Source organism: Perca fluviatilis, chromosome 24, assembly GCF_010015445.1.
Source record: "Perca fluviatilis chromosome 24, GENO_Pfluv_1.0, whole genome shotgun sequence".
NCBI classification, from domain to species: domain Eukaryota; kingdom Metazoa; phylum Chordata; class Actinopteri; order Perciformes; family Percidae; genus Perca; species Perca fluviatilis.
Window position 1 is genome coordinate 5,109,181 of NC_053135.1, and position 25,452 is coordinate 5,134,632.

The following is a 25,452-nucleotide window of genomic DNA, read 5'->3' on the forward strand; positions in this document are numbered from 1 at the left end:
TTTGTTTTTCAGAAGAATAATAATATCTTTGAAAGGCCATTCAATATATGAAATGCTATATGAAACAAATAGATAGCCATATGTAAGCATTTGAAGTTAAATCGCTATACAGAATTTTAGCCAGAAAACAATTCCTTAACAAACAGGGTGCAGAGTTTATAACAATGACATAGAATCATTCATGTTTTGGTCCTTCCCTCCAGTGTCATTGTTTCGGGATCATGGCTAAAGGATTGTAATGTAAAGGCGGTGACTAGTTACTTTTCTGATTTTAATAATAATGATAAATAAGACTTATATATGTCTATGGAGATTAATTTATGCATCCAGGTAATTGTAGTTTCAAGAAAGCTTTAGTTTTAAAAACACTGGATTAAAAAATATAAAATCCGACGTTTCACTGTTCATCCAAACACCTTCATCAGTTGTTTAGTGTGCACAAGAAGTAACTCTGGCCTTAGTACACAAGGCAGTCACATTATCTCATGGCATGAAGTCACATGACTGCTAAGATGTAGTCCATTTGTGTTGCCAGAGAAGATGGTGTCCCAGCAGCTTCAGATGATGCCCCTCCCCCTCCTTAAGAGGTGACTTCTATAGCACTATTCAAAGTCCTCAAATATGCTTTACATACAAATAAAAACAAAACAAGCAGTTATTGTTTAAAGCAAGGTTAGAGTAAAAAAACAGTAACAGTACATGAAGTAGTTAAAATTAGCTTCACCTCGACCAAATACAACATTAAAGTACAAAAATGTTACAATAAAATGCTGACGGGCATTCTTTTTTATAGTGTGGTTTGTGGTTTTACGTCAGTAAATCATTTGAATACTTTCTCCACCACTGCCAACCAACCTACACGTGTGACACAGTCAATTAAAAGTAACTGTCTCGTTGTGGAACAGCAGACAAAAAATTCCTCAATGTCAGTGCTTCATTCTGGCTGCCTGACTCTGCCACAAAGCTCATTTGTAAAACTGTTTTTGAATGAGAAGTGACAGCTGTGTCAGCGTCCTGCAGCGTTGGCTTCCTTAAATATCATTGATCACCCATCATTCCATGCTCTGTTTCCCAAACATTTTCAGCTGTCTAACCTTTATCAGGATTAAATCTGAGGTTGACCAGTGATCACTAATGTGACTAATAGATCACCATAGATATTAAGTATACAAAGCATCATTGTCATTTGTTGGATTGTCTGATTTTGAGTGCCATCTTCTGGCGACTCAGAAGAAGTTCAGGTGCAGAACAACTCTATGTGAAAATTGACAGAAAACAAAGGAAAGGAAACATAGGGACGCTGAATTAATATTAAAAGTTTTAACAAAAAAAAAAAAGATGGTAATATTGTTTTGTATTCATAGTATCTCTGGTGATCTCGAAGTCACGAGAATGATCAATAATGGCTACAAGGAAACAACCTAAGACACAACCATGGAGAACTTTTCATTTTGAACAGATTTGTAAACCAATACTAATTCATATTACATGCAGTGTTGCCACCTAGCTGGAAGAGAGTGCATTAGGAGCAATGATTCTGCTTTGTATTGAACCTTTCAGTCTGTTTCAAAAGAACAAAGCCGACAGATAGATAAGAAAGAATCAAAAGTGCTGCCTGATGAAGGACGAAAACAGCCATAAATACAAAGTTTTTAAAAACAATACAGCCTTATTGCAGGATCTGGATTACTTAGCTTTGCTTTAGTAACAGAATTTATATTTCCAGTCGTGCATAACTTATGTGCTTTCTTGCCATGAGTTTGATTAGAAGATTGATACCAGTCGTAGAGTAGATTTTTTTTAAATCTTTAAAGTAACTTTACTAGCTCAGAAGTCCCCTTTGGTTCAGACGAAGCTGTCCCTGTTGAAGGTGACGCTGGCTTTCCTTGTTGCACTGGGTGCTATGCTTGCTTGGCTCTTCCTGCCTTCATTAAATATCGGAGGCACCAGGGTCACTCTGGACGCCGAGGCCGGCAGCATGTAGGTCCGTCTGGTCCGGGCAGAGGCATAAGTGGCTGCTCTACGTGAGCTTTCTGCAGAACTGTTGACATTACTGAAACAGGAAATACATGGTGAAGTTATTCATCTCAATGTTTCTACTCATTTAAAAACAAAATAATTTTGTTTGGCTTTGATATGGTAAACAACACAGCTAGTCATGGTCATAAATAAAGATTACAGAGACAATACAACAATTTAAGTGAAATATAGAGGTCTTGTATTTACCTTGATTTTAGATCTTTTCCAGAGAGGTAAGACAGCGCTGTCCCTCCAGAGAGGAGAAGCATGGAGCCACCCAAGCCAACGAAAATTGCAGCTCCAAGTTCAAATCTGAACAGCAAGTATTGAGGTATTTCGAAGAGTTATGGTTAGTATTTCTGCACCCTTTTTTTTAATCCCTATTTTTAAATATCACTTCCAGGGAACTTGTAATAATAAACATACTCCTTCATAGTACTCACTTCTGTGGTAGGAAATTTGTATCCAAGAATTCTGTTATGACTTTGTTGGCCCACCATGAGTAGGTGATCATACCACAGAATCCTATCACAAAATATATAACTTTAAACATCCTGAGTGCATAATTTTCAAGTTTAATTTAACTCAAAAACAACAGAAATATTTTTTTACCTGAAACCAGGTAGGTTATACTGCCTGCAAAGGTCACCCTCGCATTGGCAATCTCTGATCCGCCTATTTTAGTGCATTTCATCCCTATGAGTGTGAGGACGCCTCCGAAGAAACCAGTGATAACGGCGCAGACAGCGAGCGCTCTGGTGGCGTGTAGGAACGCTGAAAGAAAACCGGTGAAACAGAAATGTTGCTTAAAAGTTTTTCAAATAAATGAACCATATGAGTAATAAATGTACCATTAGTGCATTTAAAGCACCTTACCTAAAGAAATATCTATTTATTACTGCAGTGTGAGCTAAACAGAAAATGGTTGTCACTGCAAAACCTTTCAATGGAGCAAAATCCATTAAGGGACTGTATGCAAATTGTTAATATACATTAATTTGAAATAATAGAATGGAGGAAATTTTTTTTTCCTAAGTCAAGGGAAGGGTCCAAAGGAAAAAATATACTGTGTGTATATATATATATATATATATATATATATATATATATATATATATATATAAATATTCAGCCCCTCTCCCACCCCAGTAATACTTTTACAGTCCCTAAATCTTTTCAAGCTTTTTTTAAGCTTGATAAAAAATGAAAGTAAGGTTGTGATATTTTGAAGTTTTCGGAGTATCCTACCAGGAAGGGCAATCATGGAAGGGTACTCCTTGCAGTCGGACACCCCCGTGGTGTCTGAGACGCAGTCCTTCCACAGGTTGGAGTAGAAGTTGATGGTCGTCAGCACGACATCGCTCACCTCAGAGAAAGTCCAGTACTCTGTGGGAAGGGTGGAACACACCAGGATCCAGCCAAACAGGCAGGACACGAAGCAGCCGATCTCCATGTACATCACCACCATCCTGTGCTTCATGGTGAGTGCTGGTCCTCAAGTAGTAGAGATTAAAAACTCTCAAGATGTGTTAAATATAGAGAGTACTGTCCAAGTTTGAACAACTTCCCACAGTGGAAAACTGGACTGAGCTCTCCCACTATGTCATTGCTGATATGTCAGACCAGCAGTGTTGTTTTCTCTCACCTTATCTTTTAGACGGTTTTGCCTTGTAAGCATCCTTTACTCACTCAGGGGAAGGATTGGGTGAAGGATTACGTCTTGCTGGATCATACTAACATTGCAGTTAACTCTTCTCTTTTTGGCTTCGTCATTATTGCGAAATCAACAGTTTGATTTTTTTCTTCAAATACCTTTTTCTTCTTTTCTATCTCTATCGATCAAAAAAAATCTTTTATATGTTGTATGGGATTTGCATAAAAAAATATGTGCTTTTGTTTGCCAAAAAAGTAATGTACATACAAAAGAAATGTCTCCAGTCAGAACATTAGGGTTGAACTCCCAAAGAAATAAGCATATAATGTCTACATGCATGTCAGAGCTCCTTTTTGGGTAAAGGTAGAAAATATAGTCAGAGGATGGAAACCATTCCTTTTTCATTCTTTATTTTCCTAAATACATAGCTCATTTGGTAGGCTATTATTTTTGCACAAGACTTATAATACTGTACATTTGAAAAACAATAGTTACACACTTTACATTATCTGCTGGGCCGGAGGATACTGAGGTTCTCAGTATTGTTGGTAATTTGGAAATTTTAAGGGGAGGTAGAAAGGTTGCGTTCTACAATTATGGACGTATTAGACGTAGTTTTTTAAGCATATTATAATATAATTTACAGTCAATATTATATTTAATGTGACAGTTCATTTTAGACAGAACAAGTTATTAGATAATGATACATGTGTGTATATATTCTTTATTGATTCATTGCTGGGTGAACTGGACAATTGTAATTCATCTATAGCGTTACATAACCACATCTAAAGCCATCTTGTAGGGAGAAGCGTTTTTGAGGTCATTTGACATTTTTGATAGTCCACAGATGTGTTCTTTTTCTTCTACTTTTCCCTGGAAAGGGGAACCATGGGATATCTGCTGCAAAGAGTGAGAGTATTGTATCCAGTCAGAAACAACAGTAAAAGTATACATCAGTGAGTATTTGGTAAATTTACTCTACTTCAGATTTCTGGAAAATTTGTAAATAGCTCTTTTGTAGGAAGGAGATTTTTTTTTTTTTGAATGGTAAGTTAACAAACCTTGGGTGGTTAACTCTGCATACAGTTGCACAGTAAACTGTACAGCCAAGTAGAATGAGGAAACTCCCTACCAGGCCAAGGTATAGGGGGAGTCCAATTTCATAGCTGAGGAGAGAACAGTTAAAATTGGCTAATATCTTGTGTTTACTCACATTTACATGTTAATGAGGGCGATTCAAAGGTCACGTGTTACCTCATTTTCGATGGATCTGCTTTGCTGTGTAAAAAAGCTTCAACTACTCTGTTTATGTATAAACAGTAACCAGCCATCTCTGATACGCCTGCATGACGGAACGCCGATGGCACATGGGGGGGAAAAAACGAGAAGAACCAGTGATGTTCCGAGAAGCTGCTTTCACAACAGCTGAGGCTTTGGGAATGCAAACAAATCATAACTCACAGCCGACCAGGTGGAAAGCAGACGCTGTTATTAACATCCTGTCGTAACTGCTCTGGTCTCCACCGGTGTGTGTGCACTCAATCCCATAACATGTGAGCACTGTGCCAATGAAGCCGAGGCAAAGGCCAATCATCAGGAGCCCCCGGACTGCCTGAATGTATGCTGATAACAGACAAACACACATCTGGGTCATGCATTCACTTGTTCATTTATGTATTTTACATTCTGTGAGCACTGTGTAAAAAGACTCAAATGAGCTTTGTGAATGTACCTAGAGCTGTAACAATTCCATATTTTGCTGTCCAATTAATTGTCTCAGAAATAATTGCGATAACAATATAATCGTCTCTTCTGTCAAATTGAAAAATATTTATTTACTTTTTTTAAACAAAAATGTATCATCATAAAATGTTTTTCTAACTGTATCCCCCCTCGTCATTTGTGTTGCTATGAACTTGTATGGGGTCAAGTTGCCAACAACTTACATTGACATAATAAAAATATATAGTCCGACCAATAATCACTTAATTACAATTTGGCATAAACAAAATCAACAATTACCAGTCATAGGCCTTAAGATCTTAGCTAAGAAATGGCGATTATGTAAAAAATAAATTGACAATTATGTAATAATTGTTACCGGCCTAAATGTACCCACTTTTAACCGTCCACAGCACTCGGAAGTCTACACAGTTCACCAGAGCCGTGGAGTCTTCGTAGCAGTCCCTCCACAGGTCAGACCAGTACCAAGCTGTCACCACTCCAGAGGAGCCCCCTCGACCCCCCAGCTGGGCCACCCTCCAGTGAGAAAAAGTATAAAATAAATAAACCGTTTTGGCACTCATTTACATATTTAGTCCACAGTCTTGTTTGCACTGCATTCCCTAATCACAGCCCTTGTCTCATTTTGCCCTCCTGCACCTTTTTGCCTGCCACCAGGCAAATGAGCAGGGCATCATCAACATATAAAGAGTAGGATTGTCACAACGACAAGGATACATTGTATGTCAAACAGAAATTCAGCATGTTAAATGGGCAGTCCAGTGATTTTATATTGCACTCCTGCAAAAGTTGGGGACTCGCAATAGACAGATTAAAAAAAGAATGGTCAAAATTAAAGCAGCCCATGCTGAGATATTCTGACTGAAACACTGGATCCTACATTTCCCATAATGCCCCTAAATAGCTTATTTGATTAGAAACTCTATGCCTTCTAAATGGCCTCGTCTTTTAAACTCCACACCTCCACTTAGTAATACAGGTATTCTGTAAAACAAATGTAAGTATCAAGCCCAATCCTAGTTAACCCTGATGACATCATCATGACGGCCTGTGTAATGATGAGTAAACGTCATGATGTTTAAATTCTTTGCAGTGTCACTAGTATTGCACATTAAAATGTGTTATTATACAGCAGTGCAATAGACTGACATTTTGTCTTATATATATATATATATATATATATATATATATAATGCTGGAAACAATGTACAAATTATGTCAAAAGACATATTATAATGCTGGAAACAATCCTAAAATAACCATCCCAAAAATTGGATTTTAGACACTTTAAATTTCAACATCATTTATCGAGTTTGCTTTGTACATTTATTAAAGGTCCCATGGCATGAAAATTTCACTTTGAGGTTTTTTAACATTAATATGCTTTCCCGCAGTCTGCCTATGGTCCCCAAATGGCTTGAAATGGTGATAGGTGTAAACCGAGCCCTGGGTATCCTGCTCTGCCTTTTGAGAAAATGAAAGCTCAGATGGGCCGATCTGGAATCTTGCTTGTTATGAGGTTGTAAGGAGCAAGGTTACCTCCCCTTTCTCTGCTTTGCCCGCCCAGAGAATTTGGCCCACCCATGAGAGAGAGAGAGACATCATGGCTTTCAAATGAGCAAAGTGGCAGTTGGTCAAGGCCACACCCCCACCCTCCACCTTGCCCCTCCCTCTCTCCTCAAGAGCTACAGACACAGAAATGGCACATCCTAAGGAAAGCTCATTGTGGGACTGGCTCTAGTGGCTGTAATTCTGCACCAAGGCTGAATTTCGGGAAAGAGACTTAAGATACAGTATTAGGGGACTACTAAGGTCTATATAAAAGCGTCCAAAGAGCACCATGTCATGGGACCTTTAAACCAAGGGCTGGGCGATATGGCCAAAATCTATTATACCGATACACTGTAGGTCATTTTATGTCTTGTTAATGATATGTATCACGATATAGCATTTTTTTCTGGTAATTCTATTTTTGTATGCTCCTGTATGAATTAAATCATTTTATTTTATATTATTGTAAACTGAACATAAAGTGCTAGGATAAGAACGTGAACTGTCGCCCAAATGATATATTAAATATTGCTGTAATGCAGCATGGCAGCTTGTTTTTAGACCTAATAGAATCGATATCGAAAAAATGTATGCGATTTTATATCGCTTTGATGATTATATATATATATATATATATATATATCGTCATATTGCCCAGTCCTAATCATTGCCAAAGATGATGAAATTTCGCCATATCCAAAAGTAGTTTCAAATTGACACCAGAACAAAACAAAATTGTATGCTATGCAAATTAATTAACATTTATTGCATGAATAGGAAATCTCATATTCAGGAAACAAAAAATAAAAGAAAAACATTGGCACTCTGATCATGCACATTTACACAAACAGGTTGACAATTCAACAAAATTCACTTTGGATGACACATTTTTCATGTTAGCAATCAGTTTTTTTTTGACATTTCTAGGGTTCTTAGATTTTTTTTTATTCAAGCTGTTATCTTAAGTCAAGACAGTAGTCCCTGCAATCTCTAGGGCTAAAGTGCATCAGATGTATTCTATTTGTTTCTTCTAACTCTTATTTGCCTACCTCCAGTGGTCCATAGCAAGGGTGCAGCCCACAAAACCCCAGCCCACTATGCAGAGCAGCAGGCCCAGGATCTGAGCCAGTGTCCTACACATCTCTTCGGTCTGGTAAATAGAGAGCCTTGATGTATTAAGTACAAACAGTAACTAAGATGACATTGTAGATGATGAAAAGTAGAGCCAATAGTGCCAAATGTGAAGGTGTTTAATGCCTACCTATCTTAGGAATAAGTCCACCAATAATTCAAGAAAAGAAAAGCCACAAGGGCTTTGTTTCAGATGTAAAACTGTAGATCCAGACTTCTTACAACTGCCGCTTGTGTATTTGTGTGAAGGTTTAAAAACCAGCAAAGCAGACACTGTTTACTGTCAACCAGACCTAATAAGCCTGGTGGAGTTGCTCTTTGTTGTTTAAATGTCTACATAAAGGCTGCCAATTCGATTAGACATGGATGTGTGCCTTAGTTATAATGAATATATATGGTTCCTAGTTAAAACATTATACATGATAAACATGAACAGGCAGCAAACTGTCTACTAATCAGTTCAGCGAAAAAAGATTTGTATCACTATTTTTAAAACAAAACACATCGCTGAATTTGCTTTTACTACCTTATACATTGAATAGAAAAGCATCAGATCATGAGTCCGTCACATGTATTCATATTTGTTAGTCACATTATGACTCACATTTATTCAAATATAAGACTTTTTAAAGAACTGTTTAGTCTTAATCCTCGAGCTGCCTGACAAAGTTGGCGCCGTCGGTGACTCCGATCCCGCCTGTGAGCCTGACCTCCCCATTGCAGAACCAGTGGTTTGCCCAGTCTGGGATGACTGCCCTGACTTGGATGTGCGTTCTAAACTTGAGGAAATGCTGGACAGGTCGGAGTGCTTAGACTTAGGCAGAAACTCGGACTCTGAGGCCACTTTGGTCTTGAATGTGATCTTGGACCCTGTGGACAGAGCTGTGGTGGACTTGTTTTGCTCGGGGTCTGGTAGTGGCTGGACCTTTATTTCCCTGGAGAGAGAAACACATTATCACCAAACGTTACAGGGCTGCTGGACCCCTCTTACTTACATTCTTACTACACTCTATGTATGCAGAGCTGTAACTGAGATTTTTCATGAGTGTAAGTTCTCCTAATTCACCAAAAATGTTTTCTAATTAAATTTTTTTTATTTGTTCAGTCAACTATTCAAGTATGGTGTTTTTCCTAACATGAAGAAATGCTGTTTATTGCCCCCTCCACACAGCATTCAGTTCAAAACACTGAATGACCTGTGTCCATTATGGTAGCTATGGCTTTGCTTGCATGTGAAACCTACATTACAGCTATTGCATTTTCCAGAACCAAGCAAATGTATCAGCTGAGAAGTATTTGCCTTCACTAGGATATCATCTAGCTGAGGAAGAGTAGCAGAGTAGCTAACTCACTATAAGCAGTTTAAATGACTAGATATTTTAGGACAAAATGCTTATTTGCTTTTTTCCGTCAGATGAAAAGATCAACAACACTCTCATACCTAAAAAAAACAAACCATATGAAGCTACAGCAAGTAGCCGGTTAACCTAGCTTAGCATGAAGGCTAAAAGGTTTGCAATCTTTATGCTAAGGTATGAAGCTGATGGCTCTAGGCTCTTCATATTTAGAGTACAAACACGAGAGTAGTGGTATCAATGTTTTCATCTAACTTTCGACAAGAAAGCGAATAATTTGAATATAAATATAGAGTTGACTGGCCAGGTTATGTTTGTGCATTTTTTATTTTATTTTTTTCGCTCTATCAGCAGTAGGTGTTACATGTGAAAATACATGGAATCTTGAGTGGGCTGCAGCATTGGTGTAGATTTTTGCTCTCTGAGCTCCTTCTAGTGTTGAAAATGATCCAGAGCATGCAGTTATTTTCTTTACTCATTCAACCAGGGAAGCTGTTAAACATCTCTGTTTGTTTACACCAATGGCTTTAGGGTTATACTGCAAGGTAAGAGGGATCGTACCCACAGTGTTTATCTGCACACCCCCACCTTTCACCTGCTCTGTACAGCCTCATGCATTTTGGATAATGAGTCATTTTGCTTAAGCACACAGGTTTTTATTAAGGAGGTGAGGTTATTTATTCACTTCCCCTGACATGTTACAACAACAACATGTACAAGTACGTGTCTGTACTCACGTTGCCTCTTCTCCGAAGAGCAGCATACACACTGACCACACATAGAAGAAACCACCAGTCATGTGAATGGCCGAGCCGACCCAGCCGAGGAACAACGGGGTGCCGATGTCATATCTGTCAGTGTTAAAACAGATATTCTGTAGGATTTATGTTTTGATCTGATTGATTATAATGATTAATGTTTTGTTTTTCTTGCTGAAAGAGAACATATAGTTACATTTGAGGCTGTTAACTTACTTTAGTCCATCAATGTTGAAGTATTCTAATGAAACAAAATGTGCATAAACAGCATACCCACATGTGGACAGCAAACCTGAAGAGAAATCAAGTTGAGTCTTAAGAGTTCAGAAAATACTATTAGTTTACTATGCAATGTTGCCTTTAATAAGAGAAAAAGACATCAGTGTTTCCCAACATGGGGGTGGGACCCCCCAAACAGTTCACGAGATAAATATGAGGGGGGTCACAAAATGATGAGCAAGATTTTTTTTAATAAGTAAAAACAATAATTAATTAATTCAATTAATTTATCTTTTTTTTATTGCTGGATAAATTTAACTCTCCATGTCTCTAAAAAATATTCAAGTAAAACAAGGGGGGGGGAAATAGTCTTTGGTTTAGCTGGTAACGTGGACGTATAGGCAACCTGTTACAAAAGGGTCACGTGGGACATGTCTTTGTTTTTAGGGCTCACAAACCAAAATATGGGAAAACACTGATCTATCTTATGATATTACAATTACCAAATTTCAGCCATTACCCAGTCTCATATTACAGGATAATGTTGGGAAAGAAGGGGGGAGGACGCCCTCTTAAAAACGTTGTCTATTTATTGGAAAACACTAGGTTTGAATGGGATGTCAGTATGTACAGTAGGATTATGCATAAATGGGGTGATGTGTTGGAAGAACAAATCCCCAAAAAATCCAAATCCAAAAACGCTTAAGAGAAATCTTGCACTATTTGCGTATTAGTTGATTTCCTGTCCTTTAATTTGGCATTTGTGTATTTGAATCATTAAGCCAAATGCTACTGTAAAAAATCGCAACATTATCACAAAGAGAATGCTGACATGCTAATATTTAGCAAACATAATATTTACCATGTTTACCACATTATTTTGGTGCAGACGTTAACTTTTGCTAATAAGCTCCAAACACAATGATGAGGGTAATGTCATTCATTTTGCAGGTCATAAACCAAAATATTGGACAGCTTGATTCGATCCGATAATGACGCTATAAGTTAAGTTCAATTACATTTTGCTATAGGCAACACATTGACACATACATAACTCTTTACATGCACTGCTTGTACATACATCTGCTGACTGTCCTCTCAATAAATCTAGAAATTACCACTGATTATGTGGCACCAGCCGCTGGCGTAGATCTTCTTGTACTTTGACCGGTCTTTTCCCCCAATGAAGGTGCACTCCATACCCATCAGACCAAGCACAAACCCCAGCATGCCGAGGGAAAGGGCTGTCATCAGCAGGCCTCGTACTATCTGGATGTAACCTGGAGTCACACAGTAAGACAAAAATAGACATTAATGACTAATTAATGAATGTCTAGATGTGAGTGGAGACACTAAGTTTGTTAGATAGGGTGGAAAATGTATTACCTACCCTCCACAGACCAGAGCACAGGGTAGTCGTAACAGTTACTGATATTACTTGAGTCTGTAACACAGGATTTCCACAGGTTGGACCAGTACCAGGCCACCTTGATCACTGAGGAGCCCCCCATGCCCCCTGTGGCGCAGATCTTCCAGCCCTCCATGGCCATTGTGCAGGCAACAAAGATCCAGCCCAAAGCGGTGATCAGGAAACCCCAGATCTGGACCACACGAATCTGCATATCCGGGCTTCTTGTGAGTTGATCTCCAATCTAAATTTAAGATCCAAGGAAGCTCTTGCAATATGTTATTTCCCCAAGCTTCTATTTCTGATCATCGATTACTCGTCCACAATCCAAATTGATATGCTCTTTTTTTTGTTTTGTCTTCAAATGGCAGCCCGTTACTCCTGAGCTGTAGATCCTGAGCTGAACGCCTTCTTAATTCAAATTCAAACAGATACGCATCAGGGGTGTGCTGCTGTTTTCCAGGTAGTAATTTACATTTGGGTGAGAGACAACAGTTGCTCAGGTTCCCATGGGCCACAGTTGAGAGTTGTTAAATCTGGACAGAGAGTGCTCACCCAAGCATTTATCCCAAAGCAGCTTCATGCCCCCATCGGAATTAAGTTCCCTCATTTGCAGACACAGTTTAAAAGGAGGAAGAAACGTTTACAGCATCAGTCCATATATCATAATGTTTTCTTAAATCATTTTCTGTTAAAACATTTTTAAATAATCCTGCAATTACTGACACTGTAAGTTCAGTTAATACCCCATAATATAGCCAAATTGATATATCCCGAAAATTAAAAACTTTTTGAAACAAAGGCAAATGACGGGGTTTTTCCAGCAATTTTGTATTGGGACTCAACAGACAGCTTGTCAAAATGAATTGCAGAGGCCGAGATATCCTGACTTTTAGTCCCTAGTTTTTCGGTACAGCTCCAAAAACACCGGATCCTACATTTCTCACAATGCCATTCAATAGCAGGCTTTCTGTTAAAAAAATTAAGTCCCAATCCCAAACCGAGACCATGATGACACATCAGATTTATTTTTCTCAGACTTTAAAGTCCCAGTAAAAGGAAAGTTAGCGTGTCTTTAGCTTCAAAAAATTTGAGTGGATCACTGAAAAGTGGCTGTGGCTTTACAGAGCAATGCAGAGCTGTAATGAGTTAGGGAGAGATGGAAATAAACAAAGTTTTGACTTCCAAACACACATTACCTGTATTTCTGTTAGCTGCTACAACCTACGAGCTAACGGTCAGGTGTGGTTTTATATGATGGCCGTTGCCCCAAATCACATTTGATTTGATATATTTATGTACATGCCTTCAAGTTCAAGATGAGTCTACAGGAAGAGACAAGAGGATATAAAGATATATTTGATATAAAAGAATTGTTGGCATATAACAAGAGATAACTGAACAATTAATGGGAGACAGAATTACAACTTGGATTTCACTGTCTCTTTAAAAAGCTTCCTTCAGAGCCACACAAAACATTATATAACTGTTTTCAAAGGGTGAATAGAGTTAAAGTGTACATATTACATCCTCTTTTTCTCTCATTTTAGCACATATACAATAGATGTACAATTATATCACATTGCTTGAGATTTGACCAAAAACAAAGTACATTTCTGCACTAGTGACCTTTACATGTTCCATGAAATATGTAACAACACTATGACCTAAGCTGCTTAAAGCATCATTCTCCACTTTGCCTCAGGCTGTAAGCTGCTAGTTATTAGTCATTTTACCAAGACCTCACTGTGCTGTGGGTCTCATAATTACAGCATACTGTCTTTGTGCTGTTGTAATTATTAATATAATGAGTTAAATCTGAGGTAATGAGAGTTAGAGGGAGTGATGATTGTTCGGCGGGGATGAAAGAGCTCCTCTTTGTTTCAGAGTCCTTTCGGCTTATGACAAAGTTATTGGTTGTGGTAGGGAGATATTGGAAACGGTGGTCCCGCAGGGTAGCCTTAATGTGTTTGGTGCGGGTGGCTTTATTAGCTTTAATTAGCATGACACTGAAAGAAAAAAGAACATAAATGAACAAAGGCATGCTTATGTGACCTGAGCTGAAGCTGCAGCAAATAACAAATTGTGTCAAAGTTATTATTATGTCCTCTCACAGTAAAGCTCAAATTACACAATTTTAACTATTACATATTGAGTGTGTGTATATGTGTGTGTGTATATATATATTTCTTCAGACCTGTTAATGTGCATTAATACTGCTCTCTGGTGGTGTGATTGCAGTAATGGCTGGAGGGACATGGCTCTGTGCCTTCAGACTTCCTCGTTTTGCTGCTGCGATGACCACTTTCCCATCGGAGATCAATGAATTGGTCAGTGGCTTCTAACGTTTTTTTACTACCCCTTAATACAAAGCAGTATCTTCTTTTGCAATGCCTCATGTTTTATTTGAATACTATTTGGATGTAAAACTATACAATCCACATATTAGGCAAGCACTTGTGAAGAAACCACATTTTCTTCTTTTTTTCTTTCACATAAATTATTGTCAACAGTTCACTACACACTTGGATGTTACAGGCATATGTTTGTACAAGTAGTGTCTTTCCTTTCTTTGTTTTGTAAAACTATACACTTATTTCACAGGGGAAAAAAGGTGTAACAGATTACAGGCTAATCTGTGTAGCAGAATTTAGAATCTTTAAACATTCATGTCTCCCTCAAGATTAATTGTAATAACTTTGGTGATCTTTACTATTTTTTTATTTTTTTTATCTCCATTTCAATTTGTTCAATCATTTGGTTTGTGACCAATCACCTGCAAAACCAATGACATTTCCATCAGCATTGGCTGTCCTTTGTGTTACGTGCTACTTGTCTTAAGTTACCATGCTTACCAAGAGACTGAACTGAGATGATGGACATATTATTCATTACACCTGCTAAACATTGGCATGTGCCTAAGTATAGCCTCACAGAGCTGCTAGAATGGCTGTAAAAAAGCAAAGATTAGATAATAATCTGAAATACAAACATAAATTGGTGTAACAAAATGCATACTTTTCTTTTTTACTACCTGGTTAATTATCTCACGACTCTTCGGATTCATCTTATAACCCCCCGTGGGGGTCCAGACCCTGAGGTTGGGAACCACTTGTCTAGGTTAGCTGCTCTTTAGGAGGAACACACAGTGAAGTTGAAGGATACTGCACACTTTTTATCGTTTTATTTTTGTTTAAGAACCTCAGAATACACTAAAGACATACCAGAGACAATTTAAACATTATTAGATGGATATATAAGCACTTGGAAGAAAGTATTTTTCAAATGATGCTTTAAGGATTTCTGATTATTCTCAGTATTTGCCATGATATATTAACTTTAAATTCTTTTTAATATATAACTATTGTGAGCAGTTACTGTAGCTATTCTGAAATGTTCTGTCAAGAGACAATCATTTAGAAAGTATTAGCTAGAAGGAGTTTGATGCGTAACCTTTTTTAACATCCCTATATGTAATGCAGACAGACAATACAATACCACCATTATATCAGAGAGCATTCTGCAGAGCCCAGGACACCTGACACTTGTTTACGGACGTAAAGCGCCAGAAAGCACAGGGCAACTGCTCTCTGCCAGCTGGGCCACAAGGTTTTGCGTAACATAGCCTGGGGTTCCTATTGATAATAATTCTTAGGTGGAGATGGATGGCTGATATGAGGGGATACCTCCGGTCGGGCCTCCTGCTCTGCATAGCCCTCTCTGGGGTCAGATGTGACCTAGTGACCTTTGGAAGTCAGATCAGTCTAGGCCAAGAAAATAAAACAAGAAAGGTCTTCATGTGATCCATCTTTCAGCTTGAGAAATCCTAAAAACTTTCAACTAAAGGTGTGCTCTATTTCCTTAAAGCAACAGGAGAAGATTAACTGGAATTACATCATAGCTATCCAAGTTTTAATAAGTAATCTATTTGTTTATTTTTTTAGATAACCATTAAAAATTATATTTTGTTGCTTCTAAAACGGCATGCTTTGAAAAGAGAATTGCTTTAAATGACTTTAACTTTTGTGTAAAAGAAGAAATCATGTTATTTCTTATTCATATATCATAAGTTTGAGCAGTAAGCTAACAAAAAGTGTACTGGCTATCTTCTGGTTTTAATGAAAAAAAAATATGCTCGATAATATTGATGTCCAATTAGCCTTTGACTCAAGAATTATAAAATAGAGATTTAATATCTCTCCAGTCTATGTGAGACAGGCAGGAAAGGCCAGCTTATTGAAGGTGACCGGAGAGTTTGAACGCCGTTTTGTGCCAAATCAAATTTCCTGCCCTAAAAGAAAAGCAAGATTATCTTTTACATAGGGTCATTGACAGAAATGTCCCAGAAAGGACCCGAATTTAAAGATGACTCTGGCCACAAATCAAGAGAATATGTAAACTGACACACAGTTTACACTTTCCAACCATTATTTCCATGGAGATGAGGCACAGAAGTTTGTGAATGGAGTCATTTGCTTTTACTGGTGAAATAGTTTCTAGTGACCCCAAATTATTATAAGAAATGTAACAACAAGATAGAGTCCAATGTCACACATAGGCATTTCTTCCAAACTGCCTCGATGGCTCCCCTGGTCCGTTGTGAAGGTTGTTGCTTGTCTTTCTGTGCTTGTTGCGTGCTGTCTCAAATGATGCAGCTCCAGTGTAGGAGTATTCAGCTCTGCAAATAGAAAAAAAGAAAGAAATGCAGCTCAAATACAACTTAAAATACTGTAGGGAAGCACCCTTTGGCATATGACGTACTGTAAATAGAATAAAGAATTGAGGAGACGAACAATTTTTAAGTAGGGCTGCCATGCTTAAATCTCTGTAGATAATAAAACCTGCTAAACAGTAAAAAAAGCACAAAATCGTGCTTTTTCTTTTTAATTCTATCTTCCCTCATTTCTATTCATTTTAGCTTTCTTGTTATAGCCTATCCACAATATAACAAGAATAAAAGTCTACAGCCATGCTAGCAACTTTTAAAGCTGTACTTAGGCACAGCTAAGTCTGCATTCACACAGCCTGCGTCTGCCGTCAGACGCTGCGGCAAAAACGCAGGTCTTTCCATTCATTTTGTATGGGGGTAGTGCGGGGCTGCAGCGGGGTTTGCCGCAGGGGGACACGCAACACAACGCAGCGTCTACTTGTGCGACATTGGGGGGTTAAAGAACACAACAGGATGTCACACAAATGGGCCGTTTGAGTGACACTCCCACACCGCTGCACAACCCTGTGGAAAATCGCCGGATTACTTTTTTGGTCTGACTGGGCCTTAAATGACAGCCCCAGCATGCTAACATGCTCACAATGACAATGCTAACATGCTGATGTTTACCAGGTATAATGTTTATCATGTTGTTTACTATCTTAGTTTAGTGGGTTAGCATGCTAACATTTGCTAATTAGCACCAAACAATGTACAGCTGAGGCTAAATGTCTAAGTGTTGCAGGTATTTGGACATATTGGACAAATTAAAACATTTACCACGCTGGCGTGGCTAAAAACAGATGTGTAGATGCCGATTTCAAAAGACTTCAGTAAAGCAAAGAATGGATGGGACGTGATTTAAAGTATGGCTGCCACAACAAAGTGATCAGCCACCATATCCTGCTTAATATTTCGTCATACCTTCCCTCCTTTCTATCCTTTTTTGCTTTCTGTTCATCCACTATATAAGGATATGCTAAGCAGGACTGACTGCTAACACAAAGATGACCAAGGAATTCAACAAAAGAGAAAGTTATCCTTCTTTGCCTGATTCAACATTTCCCTATAGGTGCCCTTAGTCAAGGTGACTCTCACTTGGAAAAGGTAATTACTGGACTCTAACAAAGGAAACATTCAGCCGTCAACGGCCGCATTACTAATCAAAATGACAATCATACAATCTGCCCTGTAGGTTCAGCAATTATGAGACAAGATGTTGAGAGAGATTACTGGATATGTTTTACTGTAAACATCTCACCATTGCAGTTAAAGTAATTTTTTTAATTGCCTGATTGAGTTTGAAACTCAGCGCAGTTTAGAGTGCGTCCAAATCAGATTTCCTCTAAGCCCTTGTTGCTGATGACAGATGTAGGATCACATTGTCAACATCCAGCATGTTGGAAACATCAAGCAACTTGCCTGATACTGAAGCCTGTGGACAGTGAGAAGCAGAAGATAAGTCCGCCTAGGATACACAGTACAGATCCAGCCCAGCCGATGAAGAGAGCTGCTCCCAGCTCAAACCTGAAGGGTTGAAGTGGGGGGGAAGAGAATGCATTTGTGACTGGACTTCCTTTCATCTGGATGTGGTTTTGATCTGCTGTCAAACAAATATTTACTTTAATCCTGAATACTTACTTCTGGGCATAAAAGAGGGGGTCAAAGAAGTCAGTCGTGATCCTGTGAGCATATATGGAGCATGCAGTCATGCAGCAGAGGCCTGCGGAGAGAATTAAGAGGATTTCTACTTCAAATTCTGACTGAAATCAAAGCAGAAAGAGCAGATAATGTAATTCAGTTGAACACTAATTTAGTCCAAAGTTGAGCAGCTTCAAGCTTCAAGCTCAAATACTACATTCCCCATAAATGCAGACTCAGAGAAAGGTAAGCGGTATGGGTTGTACCGTTGAGAATGAAGTGGAAGCCCGAGAGGACAGTCAGACGAGCCTTGGTGTTTTCCGAGCCTCCTATTTTTGTGCACTTCATTCCTACCAAGGCAAAGATGGCACCAAAGAAACCCAGACATACAGCGGCGATCATCAAACCCCGACACACCTGGATATAGCCTTTATGAGAGAGACAGAGAAGGGGTGCTTTACACTACCAGAGTAGTTTGGCATTTGACACACCTATTCACTTTGTTGCAGAGAGTAAGATGAGTAGATTTATTACACTCTCATGTCTGCAAGCTACTTGTGAAGCTACAGCCGGCGGCTGGTTATCTTAAAGATATAAAGACTGAAAACTGGAAACAGCTAGCCTGACTCTGTCCAAAGGTTACAAAGCTCTATAGGTAAATAAGTAACACATTCTCTTGTTTTGTTTAATCCGTACCCAAACCAAAGTTTAAAAAACACAAGCTAAGCTAACAACTCTTAGCTGTAGCTTCATATTTAGCATACAGACACGAGAGTGTTATCGATTCTCATCTAACTCACGTATTTTCCAAATTGTCAAACAATTCTTATAAAAGCCTTAAGAGGTGAAATAATCCAGTATTCCACTTACTTTAGCCATGGTTAGAGACTAGCAAAGGTTACAGTGGCTATATACAATATATTTATATAAACAGTGGATCACATGACTATTTGTATGGGAAAGTTGTCAAACCCACAGATAATTGAAAATTAAAAGATTTTTATGAAACTTGGTGAAAGGATGTAGCATGGGCCAAGGAAGCACCCATTCAATTTTGGAGCATATCCGAATCACGGGGCGGATATGCAAATAATTTTTCACTTTCGTTAATATTGCGAGATAGGGCATGGCCGAGGTCTGCGCTTGCCAACTGCCCTTCAAGTTTCACTTGTTTTAGGCCAGCAGAGGTAAAAAATAAAATGGCATTTAAAAAAATAAATAAAAAAAAGCTTTGAAATTACCAAAAACTGTAACATATTTTTTAGAATCTGGTGACCCCTCAGATTTATCTTTAGACCTTTTGGGTACTAATACTTAAAACCAAAGGCTTGTAAGAAAAGGACTGGAGTTTACATTTGTGCTGTAGAGCGTAGCACCTATATGAAATATGAAATTTTCTTTTCTCCACAGTGACAACAAATAAGAACTGGTATCTTCTTTTAAATTGCCTCAATACATTTGAATAAGAGCATATACCAGCAATCTCTTTCCTTTTAGTTACTGGCAAGTAATGGGAAGTGACAAGTGACCTTTGTATGACTGTATGATTTTCTCAGATTGCTTTATTCGGACACATTAGGAGGCTGTATCAGTCCAGCTCAGCTTATTCACTTAAATTTGCCTCTAGTTGCCTTTACATTTAAATGTTTGTGGCCTGAAGGCAGATTCAGAAAAGGAAAAAACCAAGTTCAAAATGCATTTGTTCACAATAGCGGTCATTCATCCAAAAACAACAGGTGTTTTGGCCATCACAGCTTCGGTCAGATAGATAGTTGCAGATGCACAGTTCCTCAGAAACGCACACAAAGATACATATATCTCTGCTGTCTGATGTCAGAAAGACAACATCATACACTGCTACAGCAACAACAACCCCAGTCACCTCGTAACTCACCATCCAGAGCCAGCATTGAAGGAAAGTCCTTGCAGTTGGACACACCAGTGGAATCAGTCACACATGTTTTCCATAGGTTAGACCAGAAGGTAGCGGTGGTGATGACCGTCCCATCCACAGAGGACACCTTCCAGTAGTCTAGCCTCAGGGTGGACGACACCAGGATCCACCCCGAGATGGTCAGGACAAAGGCAACGATCTCGGTTGCCATGTTGCCCATTTTTCCTGTGGCTTGGAGGTCCTGACTGGGACAGGACAGAGATCTTTCCTTCAGAAGTTTCCCAGAGAGGAGGTGGGAGGGTCGGCCCAGGACAGGTGCGTCAGCATTGGCTGTTCTGCAGAATTTTGCTACTCCTCCACCTGCCAAGCATCTACCAATACTTTCAAGTGCATATCATTCACTGACACACAATCACTTGCTGTATATTGTGTTTGTGTGTGGTGGTGGGAGGGTTCGGGGGTGCACACGGCAGTCATCACTCCACACAGTGTGCATAGGGACTGCAAGGGGATCTGCAGGAGGAGGAAGTCTTTAATTGAAAGGATCTGAAAAGGAACACAAGATGAGGAACAGAGATATGATACGTGTATGGTGATTTGACTGAATGAATGAATTATGTTTTAAATTTTATGTTTTTTTTTTATCATAATGCTGCACCAGAATTTTTAACTTTAAATCCTCATTATAGCAGCAGCATTAAATAAAGCCACTAGCAGGGCAACTATAATTATAATATAATTCCATATTGGTTTTACAGCATTATGGCACCATCAAGTGGCAGAAAGGAGAGGATGCTTCAAGCTATCTGGAAGGGCATTTCCTTATTTCCCTGCTTCTAGTTAACTCTTGTGTTGTCTTCCCGTCGACCTGACAACTTTTTGTTTTTCTGAGTCAACATTTTAAATGAAAAACCTTTTTGGTCGTCTTTTTTGACACTTTTGTGGCTTTCCCCCGATGTTTTTGTCACTTTTTTCAACAGTTGTCAACTTTTTCTGAGCCTTTTGAAGTTTTTGTGGGTTTCTTCCCAAATTCTTAAAGCATTTTTTTTTTATTTATTTTTTACATTTGTCACTTTTTTTGACGTTTGTCACTTTTTCAAAGTTCTTTTATCAATTGTTTTTTCTTCAAATGCTATAAAATTGACTAAAACATCCAAATACAATGAACTGATTATTTATTTAACTTGTTAGGAGCATTGTAGTGAACCATCCACGTTATTGTTTTGGATAATTTGTTTGAAAGAAAACCCAAATTTCTGATATAGAACTTTTTGAAATTGGGTAAATATTGACCCGAGGACAACAGGAGGTTTAAGCAAATTGAATATTGTATCAGTGCCTGTAATTATAAACTATCTAGTACAGGACAGCTTAGCATTAGTGTGTTAGCATTGTGCCCTACAGTCTCACAGAGCTGCTAGCATGGCGGTAGAAGCGGATTGTTTTTTTTTTCTCAGTAGCTTTTGGTCAAGTTATTCGTGCGCTAGGCTACCAATTGGAGTAAAGAAGTGGACTTTTAAACAATTTATCCATTACGTTTAGCTATCTATTTCATCTTGTCTGCTTGTGTGCTAATTTGTTGTGATGCATTCTCAATTGCATTGTGTAATGTTTAAACTATGGAAGTTTGAAAGAACGAGTAACACATTTTTTTTTATCTTATAAGTAAATGTTTAATAAAAGTAAAACACACCCTGGCATTATTTAAAACCATCCGGGGTTTTGCTGCTACAGCCTTACTGGATCTGGTAGGACCTGTAGCTGATAGCGGCTAATGTTAGCAAACCGTAGATAGATATTGCTGTTTAACAGACGTTTTGCAGACTTTATGACTCTTCTCTTCTTGTGCTATGTTTTACCGTTTAATATTGTCCTGCATTGTCACTTTTGACCACAAAGAAATAAAACATTTTCTGATATTTAATGGTGGTTACGTTCTAAAGAAGAAATAAACAGACTTAGCGAGGTGCCTCATTGCCAGTTTTTGTGTGAATGTCGCAAAAGCGCGGAAAGAGACAGAAACAGCGATGTAACCTGGTTGTTTTAACGTTTTTATAGTGTGGCCCTCACACCTGCAAGATGTTAGCAGGGGGTTCCACACCCACGAAAGGCTGACGCCCAGAAACATCAATATTTCGCTCTGAAATGTAGTGAGGTAGAAGTATACAATACTGTAGCATAAAATGGAAACATTTAAGTAAAGTAGCTCAGAAGGGTATACTTTAAGTCCAGTACTTGACTAAATGTGTTTAGTTAGATTTCACTTCTGCCTTTTAAACGAGTTGAGCTGCTCTATTTTCCACATACCACATTAGTAATATATGGTCTTACGTTTTCATATCTGTTTATAAAAATCTTCACCCCCCCTCTCATACACACCTTTTTTTACAGTTACAGTTTTATGTTTGTGTTCTCTGTGAATTTAATCTATTCTATCCATCTATCCATGTTGTTTTTATATTCTGTTCTGTGTCTTAAGAGCACATTGTGTGACTCAGTTGAAATGTTACTGTAGTAGGATGACATGATTCGATTTAATACTTTAACTGTCATTAACAGTAAGATGAGCAGAAACAAATCAGAGAAGCCAAAGTTAAAAAGAAAATACCCCCGTGGGCTTAATTACTGTACTGTGTAGAATGACAACATTTAGTGGCTTCCCGTCTGTCCTGTGTCAGCTCCCTAAGGGCTGCTAAGCAAGCAGCAACCTTTAAATGGGGATGCAAAGAGTGACAGGAATGTGGGTCAGAGGAAAATCATACTGGAGTAGGTAAATCAAAAAGTAATTGAAAGGCAGTCATAAACTTACAAGTTAAAATATAACATGTTGAGAAATGTGAAAGCAATCCAGGTACTAATTCAGTAAATGTCTAATCTTGTAGGCCTAACAAACTGTTTTCAGTGTTGTGGGTCACCCTCTTTTATTACAGAGGTTTTTCAAACAATGATTAGATGTTAATCTCTGTTATAAAAAAAAGGATTGGGTTGTTTCCGGGGCAGATCATTACCCCAAACTTTTCCACAGTGGCTGCCCCCATTGATCCTGATCCTACAGTAGTTTCTGGGGTCATAAAACGGACAGTTACAGTGTTCTCGTCCGCATTCCATGAAAAACAAACCCAGGTGTTCTGTTGTCGGTAAATGACAGTGAGAAGGTGATGAGAACATTGTTACGTAACTCTCTAGATATTTGAAGCGGTGATGGGTTTCCATGTTCTCTGTTGCTAAGCAGTCTCAGAGGGGACTCTTATCCTGTAAATCTGCTAATGCAAGGGGAGCCGCTTGAACATGTTGTTTGTTATCTGTGTTAACCTGTTGATAACATCCCAATGAGACCACAAATATGATAAGATGATGATCTACCTTTCCAGTGGCTGGGAAATCACTAATTGTTAATGCAAGACATCAGCAGATATCCTTCTTGATAACAAACTTGAAATGTGATTATAAAATCATGAATGAAGTTTCAAGTGCAATCATACATATCCACAGAATGAATGAATGATAATAACTTGGTAACGTTTAATCTAGCACCATTATCAGGTCAAAATTTGTATTTCTCTAATTATTTGGTTTATGTTAACATGCATGCAGTAACATGCTAAAACTAAGATGTTGAAAATAGTAAATATTATGCCTGCTAAATATCAGTATTTTAGCATTGTCATTGTGACCATGATAGTTTGCTGATGTTAACATTTAGCTTGAGAGCCCCTGTGCCAAATTACAGCTTTAGAGAGTTGCATGGCTTTAGCTTTGGTCAAGTTTAATGGAGTGGAAGAAAGGTGGACATTTCAACAATTTATCTATTACATTTCATTAAGCACATTGTCTTTTCTCACTTTCTTCGCTTCTTGGCCTCATTTCACCTCTGTTGTATGTCTTTGTTGTAGGCCTACCTTTGTTGTATATGCTGTTTGTAAAAGTAGAATTGGCCCTTTCATGTTGGACCCGTTGATATTTTACATACTGTTTTGCATATACGTTTCCTGATGAAGACAGTTGAATTGGATTACTGTTTTTACACAGTAATTATGACTGAATCAAAACAATAAGACATTAAAATGAAACAAAGTGAGCACTTCTTCCTTAGTGCTCATTGAAGGGAGAAAAGAACCTGGGAATATGTGAGGAAGAAAATAGGCCTATCACAACACTGGGAAAGAGTGTTGATTCCCTGCAGATGAATGTTATTGGACTGAGTTCAGCTGCTTGTAATAATCTCCTGCTGGCTTTTCTCTTTCAGCCCTTACCCCAGTCTGTGCTTGCTAAACATCAATAGGAGGATAACGTGCGCGGTGTGAGGGCCAGGGACACACCAGTCTGTTATCATTAGATTGTCGGTGTCAGGATAATAGTTTACCTTGTAAATGGATTTCCTTGTGACTGAAATTGTCCTTGAACATTGTAATATGAAAAGGAGGGTAAAGGGAGTTTAGTACCGAGAGAAGAGGAGGGAGGGGTTCTCTACTCTCTCCCAGCCAGGTCTTTTATTTCAGTGCAGGAAACACCTGCAGTGTCTCAAAGGGCATCTGTCATCCAAAGCCGGTTCTTTATTTATAGGATATCCTCCATGTGTGTACATAACGTATCTCTGTATGTTTGTTTAAGGGAATAGAAAAACAGTGAGAGACAGAGAGCAATCAAACAAAAATCTTAAAAGGGGAAATGGTATACAATTATTACCGCATGACCAGAGATTTTGCCGAGTCACTTCTGATAAGATTGCCACAGGCCACACCCCCAACTCGAAGTTTACTGACACCCTTAAACTGTTTAGTAGTCTGAACCTAATATAGCAAGTGAAATGTAATTATTATAAGAGCCATGTGATCCCATTAAATAGTGAGAACACTTATAAGAATGTATAGACAAAATATAGAAACAAATATCGTAAAAATATCATAGAGAAATACGTGTAAACAATGTAATGAAGACACAGTATATAAATGGAAAACAAGAAAAAAACAATGAAGACTATATGGCAATGTCAACTGGCTTGTATCATTCAAGGAAGCCTAGTAAAGTATTAGTAGACAAAATTTCAAACCTAAATTACAAGAATAACCAAATCTATGCTATACATATAGACAATAGGAATAGATGCGATATGCCTCCCTCTGTAATAGAGCTCTGTCCATATCACCCCTTTTTTAAGGGCATATTTACACCCTCACATTTAAGGAAAGAGACCTCATGGCCTATAACTGATAAGTCTACCAATAAGTCCTAGGAATGTGGACTTATTATGTAGTGGCCCTATGTTCATTTTTAAACAACTATAAAAACACATGTTCTTACTTGCGGAACATTCCTTTCATGTTTTGTTCCATATGAAGGACTTTTAGAAATAGTTTACATCTATATC

The 25,452-nt window shown here is 38.3% G+C and overlaps 4 protein-coding genes across 5 annotated transcripts; all 4 read right to left on the bottom strand.

Annotated features, from left to right (window-relative positions):
• Positions 1 to 1,608: 1,608 nt before the first annotated feature.
• On the bottom strand, positions 1,609 to 3,499 carry cldn10d (claudin 10d). Its single transcript, XM_039793412.1, has 5 exons — positions 3,268 to 3,499; positions 2,632 to 2,793; positions 2,463 to 2,544; positions 2,227 to 2,331; positions 1,609 to 2,053 (listed from the first exon to the last, which is right to left on the bottom strand). Exons 1-5 carry the CDS (start codon positions 3,497 to 3,499, stop codon positions 1,846 to 1,848), a joined length of 789 nt encoding a protein of 262 aa, XP_039649346.1. The 3' UTR covers positions 1,609 to 1,845.
• A 991-nt stretch (positions 3,500 to 4,490) lies between these two features.
• LOC120554493 (claudin-10-like) lies at positions 4,491 to 8,112 on the bottom strand. 2 transcript variants are annotated; one of them, XM_039793416.1, is made up of 6 exons: positions 8,020 to 8,112; positions 5,796 to 5,935; positions 5,138 to 5,299; positions 4,931 to 5,018; positions 4,738 to 4,842; positions 4,491 to 4,573 (listed from the first exon to the last, which is right to left on the bottom strand). In XM_039793416.1, the coding sequence occupies exons 1-6, from the start codon at positions 8,109 to 8,111 to the stop codon at positions 4,540 to 4,542; spliced, it is 621 nt and encodes a 206-aa protein (XP_039649350.1). In that variant the 5' UTR covers position 8,112; the 3' UTR covers positions 4,491 to 4,539. The 2 variants fall into 2 exon arrangements, with proteins under 2 accessions (XP_039649350.1, XP_039649349.1); XM_039793415.1 differs by having other exon boundaries at positions 4,528 to 4,576.
• Positions 8,113 to 8,711: 599 nt separating this feature from the next.
• cldn10e (claudin 10e) lies at positions 8,712 to 12,201 on the bottom strand. The gene is made up of 5 exons (XM_039793811.1): positions 11,824 to 12,201; positions 11,552 to 11,713; positions 10,431 to 10,506; positions 10,194 to 10,307; positions 8,712 to 9,036 (listed from the first exon to the last, which is right to left on the bottom strand). Exons 1-5 carry the CDS (start codon positions 12,053 to 12,055, stop codon positions 8,712 to 8,714), a joined length of 909 nt encoding a protein of 302 aa, XP_039649745.1. The 5' UTR covers positions 12,056 to 12,201.
• A 2,809-nt stretch (positions 12,202 to 15,010) lies between these two features.
• cldn10a (claudin 10a) lies at positions 15,011 to 20,989 on the bottom strand. Its single transcript, XM_039793414.1, has 5 exons — positions 20,085 to 20,989; positions 18,457 to 18,618; positions 18,191 to 18,272; positions 17,972 to 18,076; positions 15,011 to 16,519 (listed from the first exon to the last, which is right to left on the bottom strand). The coding sequence occupies exons 1-5, from the start codon at positions 20,302 to 20,304 to the stop codon at positions 16,390 to 16,392; spliced, it is 699 nt and encodes a 232-aa protein (XP_039649348.1). The 5' UTR covers positions 20,305 to 20,989; the 3' UTR covers positions 15,011 to 16,389.
• Between the last annotated feature and the right edge of the window lie 4,463 nt (positions 20,990 to 25,452).